General features: G+C 42.5%; 1 protein-coding gene across 1 annotated transcript in view; it reads left to right on the plus strand.

Moving 5' to 3' along the window:
* EP300 (E1A binding protein p300) overlaps window positions 1–23,556 on the plus strand; it is a 105,444-nt gene that overhangs the window by 24,591 nt on the left and 57,297 nt on the right. Inside the window, exon 3 of the mRNA XM_054988120.1 lies at window positions 16,045–16,221. Within this exon, the coding sequence (XP_054844095.1) occupies window positions 16,045–16,221 (177 nt within the window). The remainder of the gene's footprint in view (window positions 1–16,044; window positions 16,222–23,556) is intronic.

Raw genomic sequence — 23,556 nt, forward strand, 5'->3', positions numbered from 1 at the left:
AAAGCAGTTTACATCATTCTTCCTCTGAGGCAGAGTACAAAGTTATTCCCACCATCCAATCAGAGAGGCAGGAACTAGTTTTTTTCCTCTTCCTGTCTATTGTGTGGGACACCCTCTCTTTAAGTTGTATTCTTGCCTCCAGGGAAAGCAGTCTAGTAGCAGACTAGCTCCATTCCTAATCCTTTGCTCTTCCTTTAATCTTACTTTTTTTTTGTCTTTCAAACTCATAGTTCCTCTGTACTTCTTGTTGTCCTCTCCTGTCTCTTACTACTCTTCCTGGCCAACTGAGACAATTGTGGCAGCCATTTGGGGCAGCTGTCTCCATGATGGATGCCAGGAATTCCGAGGACAGCTTTCTAGATAAGGAGAGGAATGCTCCCCAGTAGTCACATTGAATGTGGTGGGGATTGATGGATCCAGCGCCAACACACCTTTGTGGCTTGTGCAGCGTCCCGGCTACAAGTTGGCTTTAGAGCCACAGAAGAACTTCAAACAGCCACTGAGTGGGAGCCAGAAGCAACTATGCACTCCTGCTCTGCAGTTGGAGCAGCATGTTACCTCAGCCCATGCTTTTGGTGAGAAAAGATGCTAGGAATCTCCTGAGCTCCGGCATGACAGTGAATATGCCCACTGCAACTTCCTGGCTGGAGATTCCACAGCAGACTATTTCCATTAGGATCTAGCCCTGACTTTACAACAGGATCCTCCCTGTCAGATGGATAATATACGAAGGACACAAACCTGCCCATGTCTTTTGATTTACGAAGACTAACCATGAGAGAGGAAATATATAATCTCTGCTGGGCCGAAACCTCTGTTAATAGTGATGTGTCATCTACTTCCTCCTCTCCTTCCTTCAGACCCAGAATGAATGTTATGCAACATTAAAAAAAATGGAGGGTGACACTGACTGGCCAAGGCTGCCCCAAACGACCCCTGGATAGAAATGCAGGCAGGGATCCCCACTGAGCAGGGGGATTGTCCTCAGAGAGGTCTGTAGTGACAATGAGAAGGGGAAATTCCTTCGGAGGAGGAGGAGGAGGAGGAAATACCTGTGCCAGTACAGTCCACTCAGCTGTCTGAATACAAGAACTACCAGTATTTACTACCAAAGACATTCTCAGCCTTAGGTCTGCAGGAATTATCCTTGGGGGAGGAGGAACCTTAGACAGGGAATACTAAATACAGACCCAGGGAAACAAGTCTTTTCCTAGGGAAGAATCCTCAAAAAAGGTCTTCCCATTTCCAGAATGTTTCAGAAGACAGTTCAAGAATGAGTGGTCTAAACCATCAGCCAATAAGCAATCCCTGAACATTGTCACCCCCACCCCAGATACCTTTCTTTGCTAATAAAATGTTTCAGGTACCTGTGATTGATGCTTAAGTGGCTACACTTCAATCCTCTGGGCTCCTGTCGGGGTGGACAAAAATCAGTCAGAGACAACTTAGACTAAAAGAGAGAGGCCGCGCTGAAGAGAGCTCACAAGGCCACAGTAGCAACAACAACATTCGATTTATATACCGCTGTTCTGGACAACTTAATGCCCACGCAGAGCAGTTTACAAAGTATTTTATTATCATCCCCACAACAATTGCCCTGTGAGGTGAGTGGGGCTGAGAAAAGTCCGAGAAGCTGTGACTGATCTAAGGTCACCCAGCTGGCTTCAAGTGAGGAGTGGGGAATCAAACCCAGTTCTCCAGATAAGAGTCCTGCTGCTCTTAACTACTACACCAAACTGACAGTTGCCTCCAGAGTGTCAGGAGTATGGATCAGAAAACTGATCCAACTTCTCCCAGACAACAATAGATGTTCCCTTGAAGGAGCAAACAGAAATTTGAAGGCCAGTACCTTCAGGGCAGACAACACCCTGGATGCTCTTACCTTTTCTTCCAGGGCTACGGTCTTGGCAGCAGTAACAAGCAGGTTCTCCCTCTGAGGCGGAGGACATCTTGGGTGTTTCCCACCGTCCATTTGGGGAGGCAGGAATTTAAAATCTTCTTCCTCTTCCTTGGTGTGTGGGACCACCCCTTAGGCTCTCAGTTCTTTCCTGCCCCCGGGGAGAGCAGTTGGTTTGTAGACTAGCTTAGCTATGTTCACTTTCCCTTGGAATAATTTTTTCTCTCGCTGTTCTTTCCTTTTCCTCTTCTTCTCCTTAATTTCATCTTGTCCTTTCTCTCTCCTTTCTTCTCATATCTTCCCCTATCCCCTCTATATATTTTTTAAAAAGAAAAGAATTAAAAACTTTAAGAAGAGGAAAGAGGAGAAGAGGACGATGGATTCAAAGGAGTCATCGGACTCCGAAGAGAGTTTTTTGGAGGGGGCCTCGGGCTGTCCCCAGGGAACCGTCCTTCCGGCGGCGGGGACAGACCCAGCTGGCGCCAACAAGCCTCAGGTCGATCGGCTCCCTGGCCAACAAACATAAAAAATGGATGCTTGGCCCTGCAAATGGCCCCGTCTATCTAACAGGGAGACCATTCTCAAGGCGCGCCACAGTCAGACAGCCAAGAGCGACACAACCAGGCGCAGCTGAGTTTTGGCAGAAAACGGTGGCACAGAGGCCAGTTTCCCGACAGCAAGCAACAACGTCCTTGCCAGCCTCCTGGCGAGCCCCTGAAGGAGCGCAAGTAAGTGCCTCTCAGAAACATTATCAGTTTCATGCGATGCCTTTCGGATTGTCAACTGCCCCAAGGATCTTCACCAAACTCCTAGTGGTGCCAGTAGTCAGACTTTGGGAAATGGGCCTCCACCTGCATCCATACTTGGACGATTTGTTAATAAGATCAGACTCCAGAGAAGCTGCAGCATGGAACACAGCGTTCATAATACAATTTCTGGAAAAACACAGATTCATCATCAATACAGTCAGGTGTTCTCTACAACCGTAACAACTGGAACACCTAGGTCTATTAATAGACACCAAGAAGGGACGATTTGTCCTGCTCAAGGACAAGGCCCTCAAGACCAAACACCTAGTGTCAACAGTCATCAAGCAACCTTTCTCCCTTCTAATGGAGCTATCCAAGCTTCTTGGACTGTTGGTAGCAAATGCAGAAACCGTTTACTGGGGCCGATTTCACATCAGACCCTTACAGTCTCTTCTAAGACATTTCCAGCTCCAGATAGCGCAAAAACGGTCTATCAAGGTACGTGTGCCACAATCAGTCATGGGCAGTCATCAGTGGTGGGCGATCAACGCCAGTCTTTTTCAGGGGAAGAGTTTCCTCTCTCCACAACTGGTCCAAATCCATACAGACGCTGGCTTGTCAGGCTGGGGAGCCACAATGAACGGGACCCCGGTCCAGAGACAGTGGTCCAGGAAAGAGAAGTCACTGCTGATCAATGTATTAGAAATGCAAGCCATATACTTAGCATTACAACATTTCAAACCTCAGATAGCTCAATGCCAAGTCCTGATTCGCACGGACAACGTGGCAGCCAAAACCTACATCAACAGACAAGGGGTAAGCAGATCCTCATGGCTACAACACAAGTCTCACAAGATTCTCAACTGGTCAGAACTCAACCTACAGTCGATCCAAGCGGAATATATCTGAGGAGTACTCAACATCCAAGCCTTTCCACCTCTTCTGATGATCTCCAGGCTGTTACGGAAGATACAAGAGCAGAGGTGATCCTACTGGCTCCATGGTGGCCCAGGAGACCATGGTTCTCAATGTTACAACTGATGTCCATCAGAAGAATACATGACATCTACAGATCGCACTCTTCTTCTTTTCCTTTTTTAAATCATGGGATCTTAAAGGGCTACTGTTTTTGACCCATTCCTCATTTTTTTTGCAACTTCGCAGTCGTTCAATACATCTTGGTTGACCCCATTCAAATCAGTTGTGCTGCAAAGGAGCATGTGATGGGGTTGTTTTTTCTGTTTAACAAACTGATCAAGAAAAGTAATGCAGAAGAACAAAAGAACAGGGTTAATATGGTCTCTGCAAGTAGAATGAAACTAGGGACTTTCATCTGAGTCAACCTGCTTAAGGATGGGCTGGGAGGCCACAGGAGTCCTGAAAACGCTCCCCCCCCATCCCATATCCCTTGATTTGAGAAAGGAGACATGACAGCAACTATTAAATAACACACACTACTTAGGTTATTTCAAGGCTGGTCTACTCAGAAATCTAATTTTATTCAGCGAGGATTGCTCCCAGGAATGAACATTGCACCTCATTCTACTTTCAGCTACTGTTTTTGACCCATTCCTCATTTTTTTTGCAACTTCACAGTCGTTCAATACATCTTGGTTGACCCCATTCAAATCAGTTGTGCTGCAAAGGAGCATATGATGGAGTTGATTTTTCCGTTTAACAAACTGATCAAGAAAAGTAATGCAATGAGTCTAATATAGTGTCTGCAAGCAGAATGAGAATATACTTCTTTTTGGGACTAAGCTTGCTGAATGAAGGAAGACTTACATCGCAGTAGACCTTCATAGAAGTGGGCTGGGAGGCCAAAGCAGCCCTGGAACTACGCTCATTGCAGGCCTAGAGACTGTTATTCTACCATAGGGGCTATAGTTCCAGACTAGGAGTGCAGTCTTAAGCTGATCTATCCATAAGTAAGTCCCATTTAATTCAGTGAGGCTTACTCTCAGGAAAGAGGATTGCAGCTCATTCTACTTTCAGAGATGGTTTCTGACCCATTCTCTTGTTTTTTGTGATCTGTTCCTCAATTTATTTGCACCTTTGCAGGAATTCAGTGTATTTCCAGTGAACCTATTGAAGTCGGTGCTGCAAGTGTTGCTTGTTTCAGAAGGAGTTTGGGGAATTTGCTGCAGCAATGGACTAATCCTGTAATTGGTTCACCAGAACTGCTACCGTTGACTGGAGTAAGCTTGCCTGGTGAACCCATTTGTGACAAAAGTTGCAGCATTTAAATTAACAAACAAGAAAAGGTTTATAAATACTGTAGGAAGCGTTAAAATTTTTAAAGATCCCCAATAACTAAGCAACAAATCCAAACAACCAATAATTACACTAACAGCAAAAGGAATTTAACACAATCTCATTCAAAATCCCAGGACAATATATGGGGTTTCACCCAATGCCAGAAAGACATCAGATCAAGCATCAAGGGCGGAAATGGATAAAATGACAAGGAAGATGAGAGATCAGAATCCAGCGGAATTTTTTACGGACTGGGGAAGATTGAAAACATATTTAGAAAAGAAGTGGGATATAAAGGGGGAATTATGGCAATTTGAAAATTATTAGAATGGATTTGTTATTAGAAGAGAGAGAGTCTTTACCATATGAAGTGAAGTATTAGCTAATTGTTAGCCCAAATGTAAGTGGACTTAGAGTTAACAGATATTGTTAGAATTACTAAAGTAGATATTTTATCCGACTGTTAGTTAGTTTAAATTTAAATATATGTGGAGCTAATATAAAGTAATAGATAATAGATTTTAAGTTTATAACAATATTTTTGAAGTTAATAGATAGGGCTTAGTTGAATAAAAGAGCAAGTAAACATGAGATAAGGAGTTATAGAAAAAGGGGACAGATTGGGAATAGATTAGGCTATAGGGTTGGAAAGCTGTTGGAAGTCTTGGAAAAGGGGGGGAGGGAAAGGGGGGGAGGGATATTCTCACCTAATAAAAATTTTCTAAAAAAAAAAAAAAGATCAAGCATCGAGGGAGCAGCAATGGAAGGAGTGTCAAAATAGAGAACGCTCTGCTCCTTGCTGTCATCTGCTTTACCTCTGAGAAAGGAGAGGGACAAAGCCAGTGTACTTGAAAATGTCACCTGAAAAGTATAGTCAGAATTGGAAGAAAAAAAGAGCAGTGCACCTAAGGAAATGGTGTACTATAGGCAGTTGTCTGACTGTCTTGTACTGTGACAATCAGGGCCGGCGCACCCATTGAGGCCAGTTAGGTGGTGGCCTCAAGGCGCGGGGTGCCGGGGTGTGTGTGGGGAGTGGGAGTGCGCTCCACGGAGCTGCAGCCTCCTAGCCCTTCCGCGCCGCTGCCGCCAGCAGACGCCCACGCCCCCGGCCGGGTGTAGCAGCTGCGGGCAGGTGTCTGTGGCAGTGCAGGGCAACCGAGCTGGAGAGCTGGGAGGCCACCCATGCACTGTCCCAGCCACCCGCCGCAGTAATCGGGCTGGCGGCGCATGCATGCCCATGATGACATCACATGTGACAGGCCGATGCATGTGTGTATGCACGTGGGCGCCCGGCCAGCCGCGGGCACCAAAAACCCTGGTTCCACTGCTGGTGACAATCAGACACAAAATCTAGGTAACAAGAATGTCTGACAGCCATAGCACAGAATAAGTTTACACAAATTAAGGCAAGCTTCTTTACTTTTCCTACTTGTTTTGTACCTGACTATCTAAAGCTTTGACTATCTAAAGCGTATACCCTAGAAATCTTTTTGGTATTTAAGGTGTTAGTGGACTCAAATTATGCTCTTTTACTGCAGACCGACATGGCACTACTACCTACATGTTTTGTTTCTTCGTTTTGTGTGCAGGAGTTCCAAAATATTCTTTACTTTCTTAACTTGATGCAGGAGATGGAGGAATCTGAGTCAAGTATGAAGCAAGAGATGGTATTGTGTAAAGGTACTGCCACCATGTTGCAGGAGCAGTATGCTTGACAGACTCCCAGATTGTACTCCTACACCAGATACTAGGAGTTATTCTGCAGCACTAGGAAGTACTTTATCAGCATCAAGATTTAAGTGCGTTTGTTTAGGAATCCAGTCAAAATACTGTATCCGTGGATTTAAGATGTGTGGTAATATTAAAGCAGCTGAGGGATTTTGTTTTTCATACTTTTTGAAGTGGGATTGACCTCTGAATTTATTGCACTGTTCAGGGCCCACTTGTAATGACATTATACTTTTTGAGACTCACCTGCAAAGTAATCCCACCTACTCCCAAGTGCTGTAATCTTTTGTTGGCTAATGATTTGTTTTTCGTTTTTAAGTACATATTACTGAACAACACTCTGTATTTCATGGCTGTTATGCAGAAGTAAACTCAGTTTTTTCCAATGAACCTCCTTTTCCTCTTGACCTTGTGAGCCACCTACAAGAGAGTTGCAATCTGCTTTTGGTTCCAGGCCCTCAGTTTGAAAACCACAGGTTTAATGGTTTTACAGTGCTGCTTGGGGAAGTTTCCTCATTCTGGAAGAACAGAATAGTTCATAAGAGGTTCAGGCCTCAAAAATGGAGGAATTCTGTATATCTGAATGTTTCCCATTCTTTGTCAGTTCCTGCCTTTATAGCTCTTTGCTTTATATACAAGTTACTATAAAAGCATAGAAAAACTTATTATAAAGACAAACTATTGTGAATGTATAAGAATTGTATAAATGGTACAACATTAGTATAATTGTAATACAATCCTTTGCATGTTGGAATCCTTTTTTTTTTTAAACCAAGATTATAGAAATGATTTATAAAATGTATTTCTTCTGACAAATCACCATAGATGTTATGATTTCAACCTGAATCTCCAAGCGTCCCCCCCGTCCCCCCCACCGCAAACTGTAGTTCTGTGTTAACATTCTAGTTTTGCAGGTTATAGATCATCTGCCTGTTTTTGGCACTTGTCTTATTTATGAACTTCTTAAAACTTGGATCTCTAACAGAACAAATGAACCTCTTGTTGGAAAACAAGCACATTGGCAAAGCCCCATGATACAATTGGGCAAGCTTGAAGTAAAGACTCCGAGCATGTAGACCATGACACTACAGAAAATAATAAAAATGTAAAAAACATTATGGAATTTTATAGACCACTTGTCATATTAAATTCCAAATATACTACATTTACAAATATTCCACTCATAGTATTAGAATGAACTTCCAACTTTCAAATGCTAGCTCACAGAATACTATCTAGAAATACCCTCTTACAAAACTGTCATAGGCAAACTTGCTCAAAGAAATCATGTTTTAATGTGAATATTTCTGCTCTCTGAGTTTCACTTCTGAGAAGTGAAGAAGAAGAGCAGACTAACTAGGGCTGCATAGTGCAGACTAACTAGGGCTGCTGCAGTTAGTTTTATCTGTCTCTTAAAGCTCATTACTACAGCATTTACAGTGCAGTCCTAAGCAGTTACTCCATTCTAAGTCCATTGATTTCAGTAGGCTTAGACTGGATAACTCTGCTTAGGATTGTACTGTTAATGATTTATATGCACCTCAGATACTAGGGGAAGACAGCATCTTGCATAAATTTGTGTAACGTGGAGTGCCTTAAATATACTAATCCTGCTATAACTTTTGATGCAGTAGTCATTGAAGCTGTATTAGCAGTCTTACAAAAACACTTTCAAAATATTCTCAAAGATAGATATGTAGCATCGATTAGCAACCTGTATAATATATCATCATGTACTCAGAAATATCGTCATAAGAAGCATGGTTATGGATGAAGGATTACAGTAGAAAATGTCATTGTTAAGCCTTTGAGGCACAAACACAAAATCTACAAATAAAAATGAAATTGCTGGCCCAAGTTGTAGGTGATTATTTCTTTAAAGTTTTTGAAATGAAATCCACTTCTAAACCTTTCTTTTTAGGACCCATTTGGAAAGTAACTGCATACTACTTTACTGCTCCTCAAAATAAAATGAAGAATTCTCACATCAGTTAACACTGAACTAATTTTTATTTTCATAAGTACTATCAAGCAAGAATCTGTATTTTGTGGCCGTTCTGTATTGTATATGGCAGCAAACCCAAATTTGCCATCGACCTTCCCAGAGTCTCCACTCCCAGCTTGCTTTGGTGTGCCTTCTCTATCATGACATCACAACCTATCTGCAAGCAAGTTGTGCTCCACTTTTGAGTCACACACTTTGAGAATAGAGTTTTCAAGATGTTCTGTTTTAATTGTAATGCTTATCTTGGTTTCCCAGTTTGCTGTATCATAGTCTGAACTATCTAGAACACTGATATGGACCCAGAATTGTATAGACTTTAGTTCACAAAAGCTACCTGTGTTAAACTTTCACATACCTTGAGGCAGATGCTGTCATAAATTAAGATATTTAAAATAAATGTACATTAATTTTGAGGAATCAGAGCAGGAAATGGCTGAGATCTGCATAGAAAATTGAACAAGAATTTAAAATAACTGACAAAGGAGCGGTGGTTGAAATTGATAAAATTGAACAGAATGTCATAATGAATGGAAAAAGTCTACAGTGCACAAGAAGAAAGGGGTTATGGGTTGAGAGCTGCTGTGATGCTGAAAAAGAATTATTCTGAGCTGGGGTAGGAAAAAATGCACAAAAGTACCATGCACAAACAGGAACATTGTACCTAATTTTAGTTGCCTTTCAGGTGAATGAGGTCCATCTGAAAAGGTTTCAGATGTGATCAGTAAAATAGGAAAATGTTGTAGCCAGCCATAATTTGTGCTTGGCCCAGGTCCTTCTCTTCTTGTCCAACCCCCCTCCCCCCATTTTGCCATGTGTAGAACATTGGAGAAAGGGACACCGGGCTTTAAAGAGGCAGAGCTTTGTGCTGCTTTTGCCTCACTGCATCCTCATTGGGCTTTGGAAATGACAAAGTCCTGAGGCATGTACTTTTTGGGTGGAATGTGGTATAACTTCTATCACTTCGCTTCAGAGTAGCATAGAAGTAGTGAAAGTTCTTTATTACTGTTTCTTCCATTGTAAAGTCTCTCTCTCTCACACACACACACACCCCAGTTATCTGCAGTTTGTACAAATCTTGAGGGAGGAGGGGTGGTATTTTTGTAATGGGCATCCAGAGCAGTTACCAGAGGGAGATGAGAGTTGCCTCTGGCAAAGGTATCTGTGGATCCCTGTTGCAAAGATTTTAAGCTTATTAACTATAAATGGAGACACATGAATATCTGCATTGAATGGAGGAGACAGGCAGCGGGGGAGAGAAAATTTCTCTCTGTATCTTCTCCACCCTACTGTCCTGTTCCTTTCTTTCTCTTCTTCCACTTAGCACATATATTTTCAAGAGTTGTTACGCCACCTCTTTGGGAAACTTTCCAGACATTGCCTTTTATTCTATTGTATATTATTTCTCTCCTGATTCGGATAGGGCTAAAGGGTTAAATCCTATGGTTCTGTTCCACTAATGGCAGAGCCTTCCTCCAGCAAAAGAGGTAACTTCATGCAAAATCAAAGTGCCTTTTTCTTCAAGGCTATTTCGCCGAAGTGCAGATAGGCACAGATTTGCATTTTGATCTTATACGTGTTCACTCAGATGTGGTCCCATTGAACGAAGTTGGAAAACATGCATGGGATTGCACCATTAATTTGTGGTTATCTCCTATGTTTGAAGGTTTCTTTTACCAGGTAACAGCCCAAGTATGGCTATATTTAAATGTTATGAAATTTCAGTTTAATGGGCAATTCTAATTTGGGAGCGCATAATATAATTTTGAAGTCCTGAAATTGTTCAGAGTTTAGCAGTTGTAGGAGGAAAGAAACTGTAGTGGTTAATGCAATTTGTTTTTGCTTTCTGATTGAGCAGAAACAATATATTCTGTTGCCTGTACATCTCGTTTGGACATCATCTCATTAATTTTGCCCTTAATGCACATTCATAAACCATTGGAAGAGTTTGATGGGAGGGGATGTCTCAAAGGTAGATTCTGGAGTGTATTCAGTTGGTTTGGTTGTTGGCAGAGAGCCCATATTTACTTTTTTGCTACAACATTGGCACACCAATAACCATATTGTATGATCTCAGTTTCTCTTCAGTTTGGCCTGAGTATCTGCATTTAGTTTTATAAAAGTGGGCAAAACTTTGTTTTTGCTATAATGTTTCGGATGCAAAATTATTTGCACCCTTGATGTGACTAGTATTGCTTTTTGATGTTTTAAAAAATGAAACATTTGGCTGTAAGTTTTGTTTCAGGTGATGCAGTGACTGTGACTTTGTAAAACCTATCTTCAGGAATCAGTCTTCCTAGCTATATTAGTAGGAATGTGCAATTCGAATTTGGTAGTCGGTAAAAATTACCAAATTTTACCTGATTTGGTGTTATCAAGCTTAAATCTGTATTCCCGAATAAGTTTGGTAATTCCAAACTCAAGCTTGCCAAATTAATTTGGTAAAATTCAGGAAGCACTGCTGCGCTGTTCTTTGCTGTTGCTTTGCTAAGAAAGAATAGCAACAAAACACTGCTGCTCACCTTTTTTAACAAGATGGGAAGGGGTGGAGTGAGACAAACAGAAAAGGGAGGGGGAAAGCGAAAGGGGGGAGGGAGTGGCCAGTCCTTGCTGCAGCTCTCCTTCTCTGGTCAATTGGATTCTCAAGAAGAAGAGTGCCTTCTTTAAACTGCTGGAGATTGAGACACACTGCCTGTGTCATGAGTCAATCAGGTACAGCCCCGACAAAGCACACATCTTGAGGGAAGAGGATGAAACAACCACAGCAGAGCTCTACCACCTTCAGCTACAAGCAACCCACCGCCAGTCAGCAGTTGCCTGTCTGTCTTGGTCCATGACACACCAACTAGGTCCCCATGACACACCTCTCCTCTGGAGAGCAGGCGGAAGAATGTCTGGTGTGAACTACTGGAGAGGATGCAGAGTGCATGATTAGCAGCTCAAAGGCACATGGAACTGATTGAGAGCACAAGGAATGCACGCACTAGCCAGATGCAGCTCAGCAGCAAAACGTGCACCTTAACAATAAAAGACGGGGGGCGGGGGGGGGAGAACGACCGGTTGTGGAAGCCATGAATCGAATCACCCTTGATCCCGTTGCCAATGAACTTGACTTTTCCTAGCTCCTGTGACCTCATATTGCCGTGAATTACAACCTCGTACTGCTGTGGACTGTGACTAGATCCTGCTGCCCAATTGGTAGATTCCTGGCTATTGCTGCCTGTACAGAAACCTTCTGCACTGGTGACTTCTTTTGGTACCTGGTTTGAGAGTCATAGACTCACTGTTTTTTTCTCTCTCTGGGGGAAGGGAAAAGGTTTTTTTACTTTGCATTTTAAATACTGCTTTTTTGCTGTGTGTGTGAAACGTACTTTGGTCAGGCTTTTTGTGTATGGGGGGCTTTGATTTCTGGCTTTTGAAGTTTATTTATTTATTAGATTTATACCACACCTTCCCCATGAACGGGCACAGGGTGGCTAACAAGAAAATACATCATACATTAAAACCATGTATAAATATCTAAAAAAAAACACAAAAAAATTGAAAACCAAAACTGGCACCATGAACAATGCAGGCTATAATAAATACCTAAAAACCCTGGATATAGCTGTGGCACAGGCACAGGGCAGCCGGCAGTGGAGCTCAGAACATGATGGGCAGGGGAGGGACAGTTTACTGACTCTCAACCAAAGGCCTGACAGAACATCTCTGTTTTGCAAACCCTGCAGAACAGGGCCCGCAGGGCCCGGATCTCAATTGGGAGTGCATTCCACCAGGTCGGGGCCAGGGCTGAAAAGGCCCTGACACTAGTTGAGGCCAGAAGAATGTCCCATGGGCTGGGGACCTCCAAGAACTGATTATTTGCAGAGCACAAGGCCCTACAGGGAACAGTGGGAGAGATGGGCCCACAGGTATGCTGGTCCCAGTCCATAAAGGGCTTTAAATACTATAAATATATGTTATATTTACTGTTCATTTTGCTGCTTGTTCTTTGGGAGGGAGGGGGTGTTTTATCCTATTGTGGGTAATTTGTTGTTTGGTGTTTTATAGTTCCTATTAATTTTGTTAAATTCACTTGTTTAGGTGGGGCTGCTTTCCCCTGTTGTTAATATTTGCTCTTTCGGTCAGTCCTTGGCAGGTAGATCCCCAAATTCTCCACAGCAAACATGCAGGTGTATTGGTTGAAGTAACTTTATTAGAGATCCATCAAGTTAAAGGTGCTCAGACAACGGGATTGGCAAAAGTGACGTGAATGGGGTTGATCATGTTATTTATAGGGAAGATTCCTGCCCTTAGGACAGGGACTGTTAAAGGTTGTTGGCATGTGGGCTTTTCACTAATGGCATTGCTGTGTCCCTGTAGCCATATGCTACCATGAAGGGGGAGGCATCGGTGGAACTAAGCACCAGGTTATAACAATATTCTGCAAAAACTAGAAAATCAGTCCAGTTATCCTGCTGGTAATTAATGTAACATTGTAAAAACTGTTCTAGCACTTGGTTAACCCTTTTGGTTTGCCCATCGGTCTCGGAATGATGGATGGAGCTAAATCCTTGTTCAATCCCGGCCACTTGTAGTAGTTCCCGCCAGATGTTGGCAGTGAACTGGACTCCGCGATTGGCTATTACTTTATCCGGAAACGAATGCAGTCTGACCACATGCTGCATAAAGAGGGCGGCCAATTTCTTTGTGGTTGGGATTTTGAAGCATGGAATGAAATAAGCTTGCTTAGAATTAGGAACCCAGCGGGAAGGCTAACTTAAGGACAAAGATGGTGAATTTAGCAAATTTAACATATGACTTTAACAGACCAGCCAGCTCTCTGACAGCAGGCTTCTAATAGGATTTTGTTGGTATGCAATCTGCCCTTGATATATGTGGTGTACACATGTGGTCTCAAAAACTAATTGTGGAAGAGCTAGTGGGAATCTTGTACTTGGATCAGGTGAATTGAATATAACAGATTACTGTAATTTGCTCTACGTGGGGCGCCCTTTGAAAATTGTTCAGTTGGTCCAAAATGCCATGCCCCTGTAAGGGGTGGGTTATAGGTTATCACGCCTGTGCTGAAAAAGCTACACGGATTACACATTGGTTTCCGGCCACAATTCAAAGTGCTGGTTCTTACCCATAAAGCTTCAGCAATGAGGCAGATGGCGGCTAGAAAAGGGGTTTTTCAGTGGTGGCACCTTGCCTTTGGAATGTCTTCCACTTTGAGGCTCACCTGGCTCCTGCTTTATTTTTCTTTTAGGCACCAGGCCAAAGCACATCTTTTTACCCAGGCTTTTAATTAGGGGTTTCTCTTTATCAGTCATTCCATGCCAAATTAACATAATCTAGCAGTTTAGATTAGTAATGTAAGGTGGAAAAATTTCTGGTGCTGTGTTTTTCTGTGGAAAAATTTCTTCCCCACGTATGTAAAATGTGTGTTTATCTGTAGTTATCAGGGCTGTTGAGCTACAGATCAATCATGTTAGACAAGCTAAATGTGGAATATGAAGCATAGACAAACTCCAGTGCCTTTATATGGTCCAGGCTTTATATGGTACATGCTCTATTTACTTCCTTTTGCTAACATTATTTGAATTATTTATTTAAATTTTAATCAGAGATTTTTCTGATTCAGATTTCTCCAGAAAACTTACATCACTATAAGAGGATTGCATCATAGCAGTGGATTAATGCATGTTATACATCTGTGGGGGCAGTCTCTTGTAGCAAAACAAAACAGATGTCCAGTGGCACTTTACAGACTAACATTTATTCCAGTATGAGCTTTCATGAGCTCTGACTCATAAAAACTTAACCTGGAATAAGTGTTATCTGCGGCCAAACTTTGTTCTGGGTTATATTTCCTGTGAAGAGCATACTTATCTTACTGCTTTAGAATGAGATGTATTTTGCCTACAATAGTAGATGAGGTCTCATTTTGAAGCATAAAATGCATAATGTGGTGTGCCAAAACTATATATGTTTTCATGATGAAGCTTCTCTTGAAGGTCAAGTGACTTCAGGTGGGATTTAGTGTGATGCGAGGCAACATTGATAATTCCTTCTTTCTGTTCTGAGCATCAACCCAGGAGAATGATGCTCTGCTCAGACATGGTGGTGTTTGGATTCCAATAATCATTCAGTAATGGCCAAAAATCTAATGCCTATATTTATTTATTTTTATTTGGTTTGATTTATACCCTGCCCTCCCCACGAATGAGCTCAGGGCAGCTCACAACATTTATAAAATACAATGAGTTAATCATAAAACTATAAAATCAATAATAATCTTTAAACAGTCATTAAAATAGTCCAGGTGCAGGCTACTTATATTGCAAGATTTATGCTATAAAAAACAAATTTTCCGCAGCTATGAAACTGATTAAATATGAAACAATTATTACTGTTAAGTGGATATAATCCACACGAACCCATGGGATTGTAACCCTGGTTTCCTCCTCCCCGAATGTCTGGCATTTAAACTTTTGCTTAAATGATAATGAGTAAAATATGCTTTAAAAATTATTGTGGTTATAGTGCCTATAGTGTGCAGAGATAAAATCTGTTTGTAGCTGGAGTAAGCAGTCTTTATGATGACTTTTTGAGAAAATCTCTAGATTGCAGCCTAGTGGTCTTCCTTGTGTATTTCCAAGGCAGTAGGATATGATACAACCACTATATTTTATTCTCCTTTCCTCCTCCTCCAGTTCTTTCATCTACCTTTCTGCAACAATAGCTGTAAGGTAAAGACTGGAGGCTCATTTCCCTCCTCTCTTGAATCACTTGCTATCTAGAGGCTGGAGTGCCTGTCCCCTTCTCCCTTGTTAGTCAGCACCATAGGGTACTTACTGCTCATTGTCTATGTATATTCCGTTACTTGACCTATTAGGGGTTTTATCATGCAGTTACAGCTAAGCTGTAATCTAGCTACATAGTTCAGAAAGCATTGTTATAACCTGTAACTTAAGTCTTTCTCAATACTTAGATTTTAAAATGGAGATGCATCCCTGCTTTACATGCTGTCAAGGATAAGTTAACTTTTAATGATCTTGAATACCACAATTATTAGCAGTATTGGAAAATATAATTAAAAAATTGAAGGAATATGTCTGAAGAAATGCATGGTTAAAAATGATGAAAAAGGAAGACGAATTGGTCATGTCATCTTTGATGTGCTACCATTCAGTGAACACTTCTTATTCCTCAGTTTGTTCGGTACAAAAGGAATTTGTGGAGAGATGGAAACTGAACTGTATTAAGAATTTTAGGATATGCAAATTAGGCTTTTGCCTTTCATTTACAGGATATTGCAAATGAAAGTTGCATGATTTCCCAGTTAACTATAGTTAACCATTGTATGTTCCATGACATATAAAAGAAACAATGGACATCTTTCTAAATTTACACTTTTTAATTTCTAGATGGGAATGATGAACAACCCCGGTCCTTATGTCCCACCATATAGCCAAAATGCTGGGCAACCAATTGGAGCTGCTGGACTTGGTCCCCAGATGCAGAATAAGCCTGTGCTACCTAACAGTTTACCCCAGTTTCCAATGGACAAGAAGCCAGTGCCTGGTCCAGTAATGCCTAACATGGTAAGTAGGAATGGTAATAGTATATTGAACACTTGCATAGCACATCCAGGATAATTTGATATTCCTGAATCAAATGGCTTATATAATGTGTTTATCCTGAATTGTATTCTAATGGAAATAAATTTTGAAAGGAGTGATAAAATGGGTGTTGCTTAGGGTCAGAATTTCAAAGCAGAAATAAGGGTATAAATAATAATAATAATAATAACATTCAATTTATATACCGCCCTTCAGGACAACTTAATGCCCACTCAGAGCAGTTTACAAAGTATGCCATTATTATCCCCACAACAAAACACCCTGTGAGGTGGGTGGGGCTGAGAGAGCTCCAGAGAACTGTGACTAGCCCAAGGTCACCCAGCTGGCTTCAAGTGGAGGAGTGGGGAATCAAACCCAGCTCTCCAGATTAGAGTCCCGTGCTCTTAACCACTACACCAAACTGGCTCTCACCAAACTAGGGGCAGGGAACATTTTTGGCCTAAACGCCTAATGTACTGTCTACCTGTGACAGTACTCAAAACCAAAATGGAGTTGGGTAGCAGGAGACAAGGGTTGTGCTAGCCATAGTGTGTATTCTTTTACAAATTACAAATTCATGTGTACGTGTATCAGTTACTGATCGTTGCAAGTACTCTAACTTTGCAAATGGCACTTTATTGTTGGCAAAGTTCATTGTTATCCTTTCACCTTGCCAAGATACTTGAATAAACTTATTCTTAGCATACCACCATTTCTTAAGGATTTTTGCATTCAAATGATGTTGTGTAACATTGTGTTGCTACCCCTCCATTTTAAAAATCTGTGTTTCTTGCCTCCTCCTCTTGAATTGTTTATTCTTAGCATCTCCTATCAAAACTGGGTACAGCCTATTAATCCTTTAAAGGCTACAAATATTTTTAATTTTATTAAAAGATTTATAGGCTGCAACTCTTAGACACTGGCTTCTTAGTTTGACATGTTAAATCATGTTGGTTTTGTCAGTTTCTTAAAAACGGTTTCCTTTCCCATTCTTAATATTAGAAATTGTCAAAAGGTAAAGTTTTTCCTTGAGTCAGAATTGCCACACAAGCCATTCTAGTATGTGTGCCAGTGTTTGAAAATGGGCAAATTGAAATGCACCATGCCATGGTGGCTACGAAGTCTTATGCTGTGTGATTGAATTGTTTTAGATTTTTGTAATTTGAATTGAGTCACAGCAAGAAAGTTGGGCTGTAAATAAAGATTTTTAAAAATCAGTAAATACTGTTGATGTAATCAAATACCCAAGCCATACTATTTAGGAGAAAATGCTGTAAGAAATTCCCCTCCATTCACATGATAGTTGGATTGTGGAAAGTTTTTCTGGTTCTAGCTCAGCTAAAGCAAAACGTGTGCTCTGAAACTCCCCAGAACAAATTTTGTCAGATTAGGGTTGCTAGGTCCCAGTATCCTCCCAGTGGGGGAAGGAGGGACTTGGCACTAACCTCGTGCCTTCTGCATTTTTTTTTTACTTGAGCACTTTGCGTGTGAGCTCCCAGCACTTGCATGATGACATCACTTCTGAAAGTGATAGAATGAAGCACAGGATGTCACTTCTGATATCGTTGCATCGGTGGGGAGCACTCGTGCTGCACGTGTTCCCAGGGTGCCTGCTGGTGGTGAGTGACGACTGGTAGGCAACCCAGGAGATTGCCCGCCACCAGCAATCATCTTGGATCCCTTGGTCAGATACATTCCCACCAAGTAGCATCTTGGTTTGTGGCAACTTCTTCTGATGGGTGCCTCATGACCCCAGAGGGCCACGGCTGAGGCACCAGAGTAAATGTACTGAACTCATTTCTTGAGCCAGTGTTAGTATAATTGTTCTTACAGTGCTCATTCAGAATTCTACCTATAGTTGAGTATAAATCCCATCATGTTGCTCAAATGATAGGAAGTGCCTTCTTGCCATTGTTCTAGCTGCTATCTCCATAGTAATTAGGCATGTTGTAGTGAAGAAATATAATTAACAGAACAGTTAAGATATTGATTGAAATCTGGTTTGTAATGAGTACAGTGTTTAATTTGAAAAGCTACTATCTCATCTTCTAGGAACTTGGTATGCTGAATGTCAATATTTTAGGCTTTCAGCAGTATTTTAATTGATTTGTATTTTTTAAGATTCATTGTTGCACAATTTAAATTTAAAGAACTGTGCATATACAAAAAATTAAAATGGGTCCCTTTTTGAAATTAAAAAATTAACATTTTTAATAAACGTTCTGGTCTTCCATGAGCTTATAAAATTCTCCATTATGATGGTACAGCAGAACCAATATTGCCCAAAATAGTATGCCTTAATGCTGGCCTCTTCTAATTAGTGTATGTTTGCTGATCTAATGATTAAACAAATTAAAGTGTACAACGCTTGCATAAAATAAAATGTTGGGATTGAACTGTATTTTGGATGTCTCAGTCAAGCTATTTATGAACGATAAATCCTACCATTGTTGTTTATAAGTAAAACATGTTGACTTTTGAGGGACTCCTGCAATAAGTAGCTTTAGATGCTGATGAGTAGTACAATATGTAAGGAGACCATATTATAACAGGATACTTCAGTTTTAGTTTTCTCCCTCTGAGGTGGAGGACATCTTGGGTGATTCCCACCGTCCAATCAGGGAGGCAGGAACTAATTTTCTTCCTCTTCCTGTCTGGCATGTATGACACCCTCTCCAGTTCTGTTCCTGCCTCCAGGGAGAGCAGTCTAGTAGCAGACCAGCTCTGCTACTTTCTTATTAAGACTTCAGTTTCACTTTCACTTTCCCATTCCTACTCCTTTGCTCTTCTCTTCCTTTAATCTTTCCTTTGTCTTTCAAACTCTGTTGACTTAAAACTTTCATAGTTCCTCCCTATCTTCTTGCTGCCCTCTCTTGTCTTTTACTACTCTCCCTGGCTGACTGAGAGGATCACAGCAGCCATTTGAGGCAGCCGCCTACAAGATGGATGCCAGGGATTCTGAGGACAGCTTCCTAGACAACGGAGAGGAATGCTCCCCAGCAGGGCTTTTTTTCTGGGGTGGAACTCAGTGGGTTGCCCTCGGAGAAAATGGTCACAGGGCTGGTGGCCCCGCCCCCTGATCTCCAGACAGAGGCGAGTTTAGATTGCCCTCTGCACCACGGCACCATGGTGCAGAGGGCAATCTAAACTCTCCTCTGTCTGGAGATCAGGGGGCGGGGCCACCAGTCATGTGACCATTTTCAAGAGGTTCCAGAACTCTGTTCCACCGCGTTCCAGCTGAAAAAAAAATCCCTGCTCCCCAGTATTCGCATCGAACATGGTGGGGATTGATGACTCTGGTGCCGTCATGCCTCCCGGCTTGTATGTGCTCCCAGCTCGAGTCGGCACCGACATGCTTCTGCGGCTTGTGCACCCGTCTGGCTACAAGTTGGCCTCAGAGCCACAGAAGAGTTTCAAAGGCCCATCCCACTGATCGGAAGATGGATGCGTGCTCCTGCTCTGCAGCTGGAGTTGGCGTGTTACCTCAGCCCAGGCTTTTGGTGGGAAAAGACACCAGGAATCTCCTCAACTCTGGGGCCTCAGTGAATGTGCCCATGCCAACCTCCTGGCTGGAGATTCCACAGCAGGCTTTTTCTCTTCAGATCTAGCCCTGCCTTTACAACAGGACTCTTCCCGTCAGATGGGAAACGTATGAAGGGCACAAACTTGCCTGTGTCTTTGAACCTTCTAACTTCCCAAGATTAACCGTGAGGGAAGAAACATAAAATCTCTCCCGGGCTGAAACCTCTGTTAATAGTGGTGTGGTGTCTACCTCCTCATTCCTCCATGGGCGAGGCTGAGGCTCAGTGAAAGAACTTCTGCTTTGCCTGCAGAAGGATCCAGGTTTGTTCCCCATTAACTCCAGTTAAAAAGTTCAAGTAGATGATGGAAAAAACTTCTTCCTGAGACCCTGGAGACCTGCTGCCAGTCTGAGTAGACAACACTGGCTTTGATGGACTGAGTCAGAATAAGACAGCTTGTAATGTTTAACAGACAGGGATCCCCACTGAGTAGGGGGATCACCCTCAGAGAGCATCTATAATGGCAAAGAGAAGGAAGAATTCCTTCAGATGTGGAGGAGGAGGAAATATCCCTGCCAGAACAGTCAGGCCAGCTGTCTGAATCTGAGGTCTACGAGTAATTACTACCTAGACATTCTCAGCCTTAGGCTGCAGGAATTACCCTCGGGGGAGGAGGACTCTTAGACAGGGAATACTAATCCAGACCCCAAGAAAACAAGAGTCTCTTCCTAGGGAAGCTTCCTCAGAAAGGTCTTCCCATTTTCAGAATATTTTAGGAGACAGCTCAACTTAGACAGTGGTCTAAACCATCAGCCAATAAGCAATTCCCTAATGTGGTAAAAAACAAAACAAAACCCTGTACTCACTAACTTTCTTTGCTCAGAGATGTTGCAGGTACCTGCGATCGACACTTCAGTGGCTACACTTCAGTCATCTGGGCTCTTGTCAGAGGATGAGCAAGGATCAGTCAGAGACATCTTAGACAAGGAGAGAGGGGTCATGCTGAAGAGGGCTCACGAGGCTATGGCTATGACTATAAAGGCTACAGCCATTGCCTCCAGAGCATCAGGAGTATGGATCAGAAAACTGATCCCACTTCTCCCATACAACAATAGATGCCCCCCTTGAAGGGGCAAACAGAATTTTAAAGGCCAGTACCTTCAAGGCAGACACCATCCTGGATGCAGTTCTTTTTCTTCCAGGACTATGGTCTTGGCAGCAGTAACAGGTAGGCACCCTTGACTAAGAGCTTGGCCAGCAGTTTTACCCTCTAAAAATATCATCCTGGCTTACCACTTTCAGAGAGGCAAGCTATTTGGGGATGCCCTGGGAAAGATCTGGGTTGAGACCCAGGACAAAAGAAAGTGTTGCCAAAAAACATTCAACAATGTGAGAGGTTGATCCCTTGGCCCTCAGCCATTTTATTCGCAACACACTCTACTAAGGTCCAAACAGGATTCCAAGCGACCATCCTGGGGTTAATCTAGATATCCCTTTAATAAGGGGGAGGGGTCCTTTCAAGAACCCACTCGTCGTATAGTGGTTAAGTAACTGAACTGTGCTGCAGTACTCTGTTGGTTCAAATCTCACTACTGCCATGAACTTACCACATGTCCTTCGGTAAACCATTCCTCTCGGGCCCAGCTCCCCAGCTGTATTGTGAGGATAATGCTTACTTTGTCCCAAGATCAAACAGACAGTTCTTCGCACGTGGAAAGAGATCCAACCTTGATACCAAGCTCTCTATGACAGGACTCAAAAGCCATCCCTGCTAGAGGCCCAGTACTCCTTACCATCAAGCCTGGGTCAACATGCAGGCAGACAGCTGGACCTTAGAAATAATCCCACAAGGCTATTCCATACAATTTGAAAGCTACCCACCAGAACATTTTGTCATCTCTTCCCTACGCGAAATCTTAACTCAAACTGTAACCCAACACCTGGGCATTCAAGCTGCGGAGCATATTCCCTACAACGAAAGAGGATGGGGGGGGGGGAGTCTACTCAACCTTCTTCATAGTCCCTAAGAAGAATGGGGACTGGAGGGCGTTGTTAGACCTCAACTGTTTGAACAAGTTTATCAAGTTGCATCACTTCTGAATGGAAAAACTGCAGTCAGTCGCAGAGGCCATTCAACCAGAAGACACCTGACATCTACAGATCTCACAGAATCTCTCCATGTACCAATTCTGATAGCCCATCAACAATACCTAAGATTTGCACAGAGGAAAAAAAATCAGTTGGCAGTTCTGAGCCATCCCTTTTGGCCTGTCCACCGCGCCAAGAGTGTTCACAAAGCTCCTGATCAACCCCATCGTATGTCTCAGAGAGAGTGGTATTCATGTTCATTTGCACCCAGACGATCTCCTGATCAGATCGCATTTAAAAGAAAAATCTCACTGCAACACTAAATTCACCATTCAGTTCCTACAATCTGGAACACCTGGGTATGATCATCAAAAGAGTGTTGTCTATCCCTCTCCAAAGAATAGGTCATCAGAGTGAAAATCACTTCTCTCTACCCTACCCAAACTGATGGGTTTGCTAGTGGCCAGCAACAAGGCGATACCTTGGGGTCGTCTACATACAAGACCGCTTCAGACCTTTTTCAGATCATATTAACAACAGATCATGGAGAAGACAGATCTTCCCATTCAGGTACCACTTCAAAAGTTCCATGACGCCTTGAGACCAACAAATACAGATGCAAGCATCACAGGTTAGGCACGTCTTCCTATTAATGTCTTGGAAATGTGAGCAATTTGTCTGGCCTTGTTCCAGTTCAGAGATCAGATAGTGAACTCACACATCCTGATCTGTATGGACAAGGTCGCAGACAAGACGTATGTAAACAAGCAGGGGGGATACAAGACCTCGAGGTGGCACAAGGAGGCGACAAGGATACTTACCTGAGAGGAAGGTCACCTAGTCTCAATCAAAGGCATATCCAATGTCCAGGCAGACTGGTTGAGCAGGTAGACCATTCAGCAAGTGGAATAGTCCCTTAAGAAAGATCTTATCTAATGGATAACGTTGCACTTTGCAACACCTTTCATGGTCTTGTTTGCATCCCAACACAACCATCAACTACCAAGGTACATGACAAGGTTTGCTCCACTCACAACCAGATGCTCTGACATTGCAGTGGCCATTAGGCCTCCTCTACGCATTACCACCCTTACCAGTAATACCCAAACTCCTGAGAAGGATCAAGTAACAGGGAACGAAGTCCTAGTGATTGCCTCTTGGTGGCCCCGCAAACTGTGCTTTTCCACACTCCCAACAGAGTGTGATATCTCCACCAACCTCTCCAGTCACATTACAGCAGGGAATGATTTGGCACTCTCATTTAGACTTGCTCTGCTTAACTGTGGAAATAGAAAGGAAAATTTTCCTAAGATAGGGATATTCCGGAGAGGTGGCCGACACTCTCCTAGCATCCAGAAAACAGTTCACAGTCAGAATTTTAAATTCCTCTTGGAAAGCCTTCACTCAGTGGGGCAGGAGGAAAGCACTGGACGTTTTACACTGCCATGACCAAACATCCATTTGGACTGGTCAAGGATGTTCCCCTGAGAAGGCTGAGAATGAAGACCATCTTCCTTATTATGGTTACATCTGCCAGAAGAATCTCAGACCTAAGTGCACCATCAGTCAGACCTGAACTCTGTATCTTTCACAATGATAAGGTGATACTTCATACTGTCCTCACCTTTCTTCCAAAAGTCTATTCCAAATTCCATAGGTTGCAAGAGATAAGGCTATCATATTTCTACCTGTACCCTAAATATACTAA

Source organism: Eublepharis macularius, chromosome 9 (assembly GCF_028583425.1).
Source record: "Eublepharis macularius isolate TG4126 chromosome 9, MPM_Emac_v1.0, whole genome shotgun sequence".
Taxonomy (NCBI): Eukaryota; Metazoa; Chordata; class Lepidosauria; order Squamata; family Eublepharidae; genus Eublepharis; species Eublepharis macularius.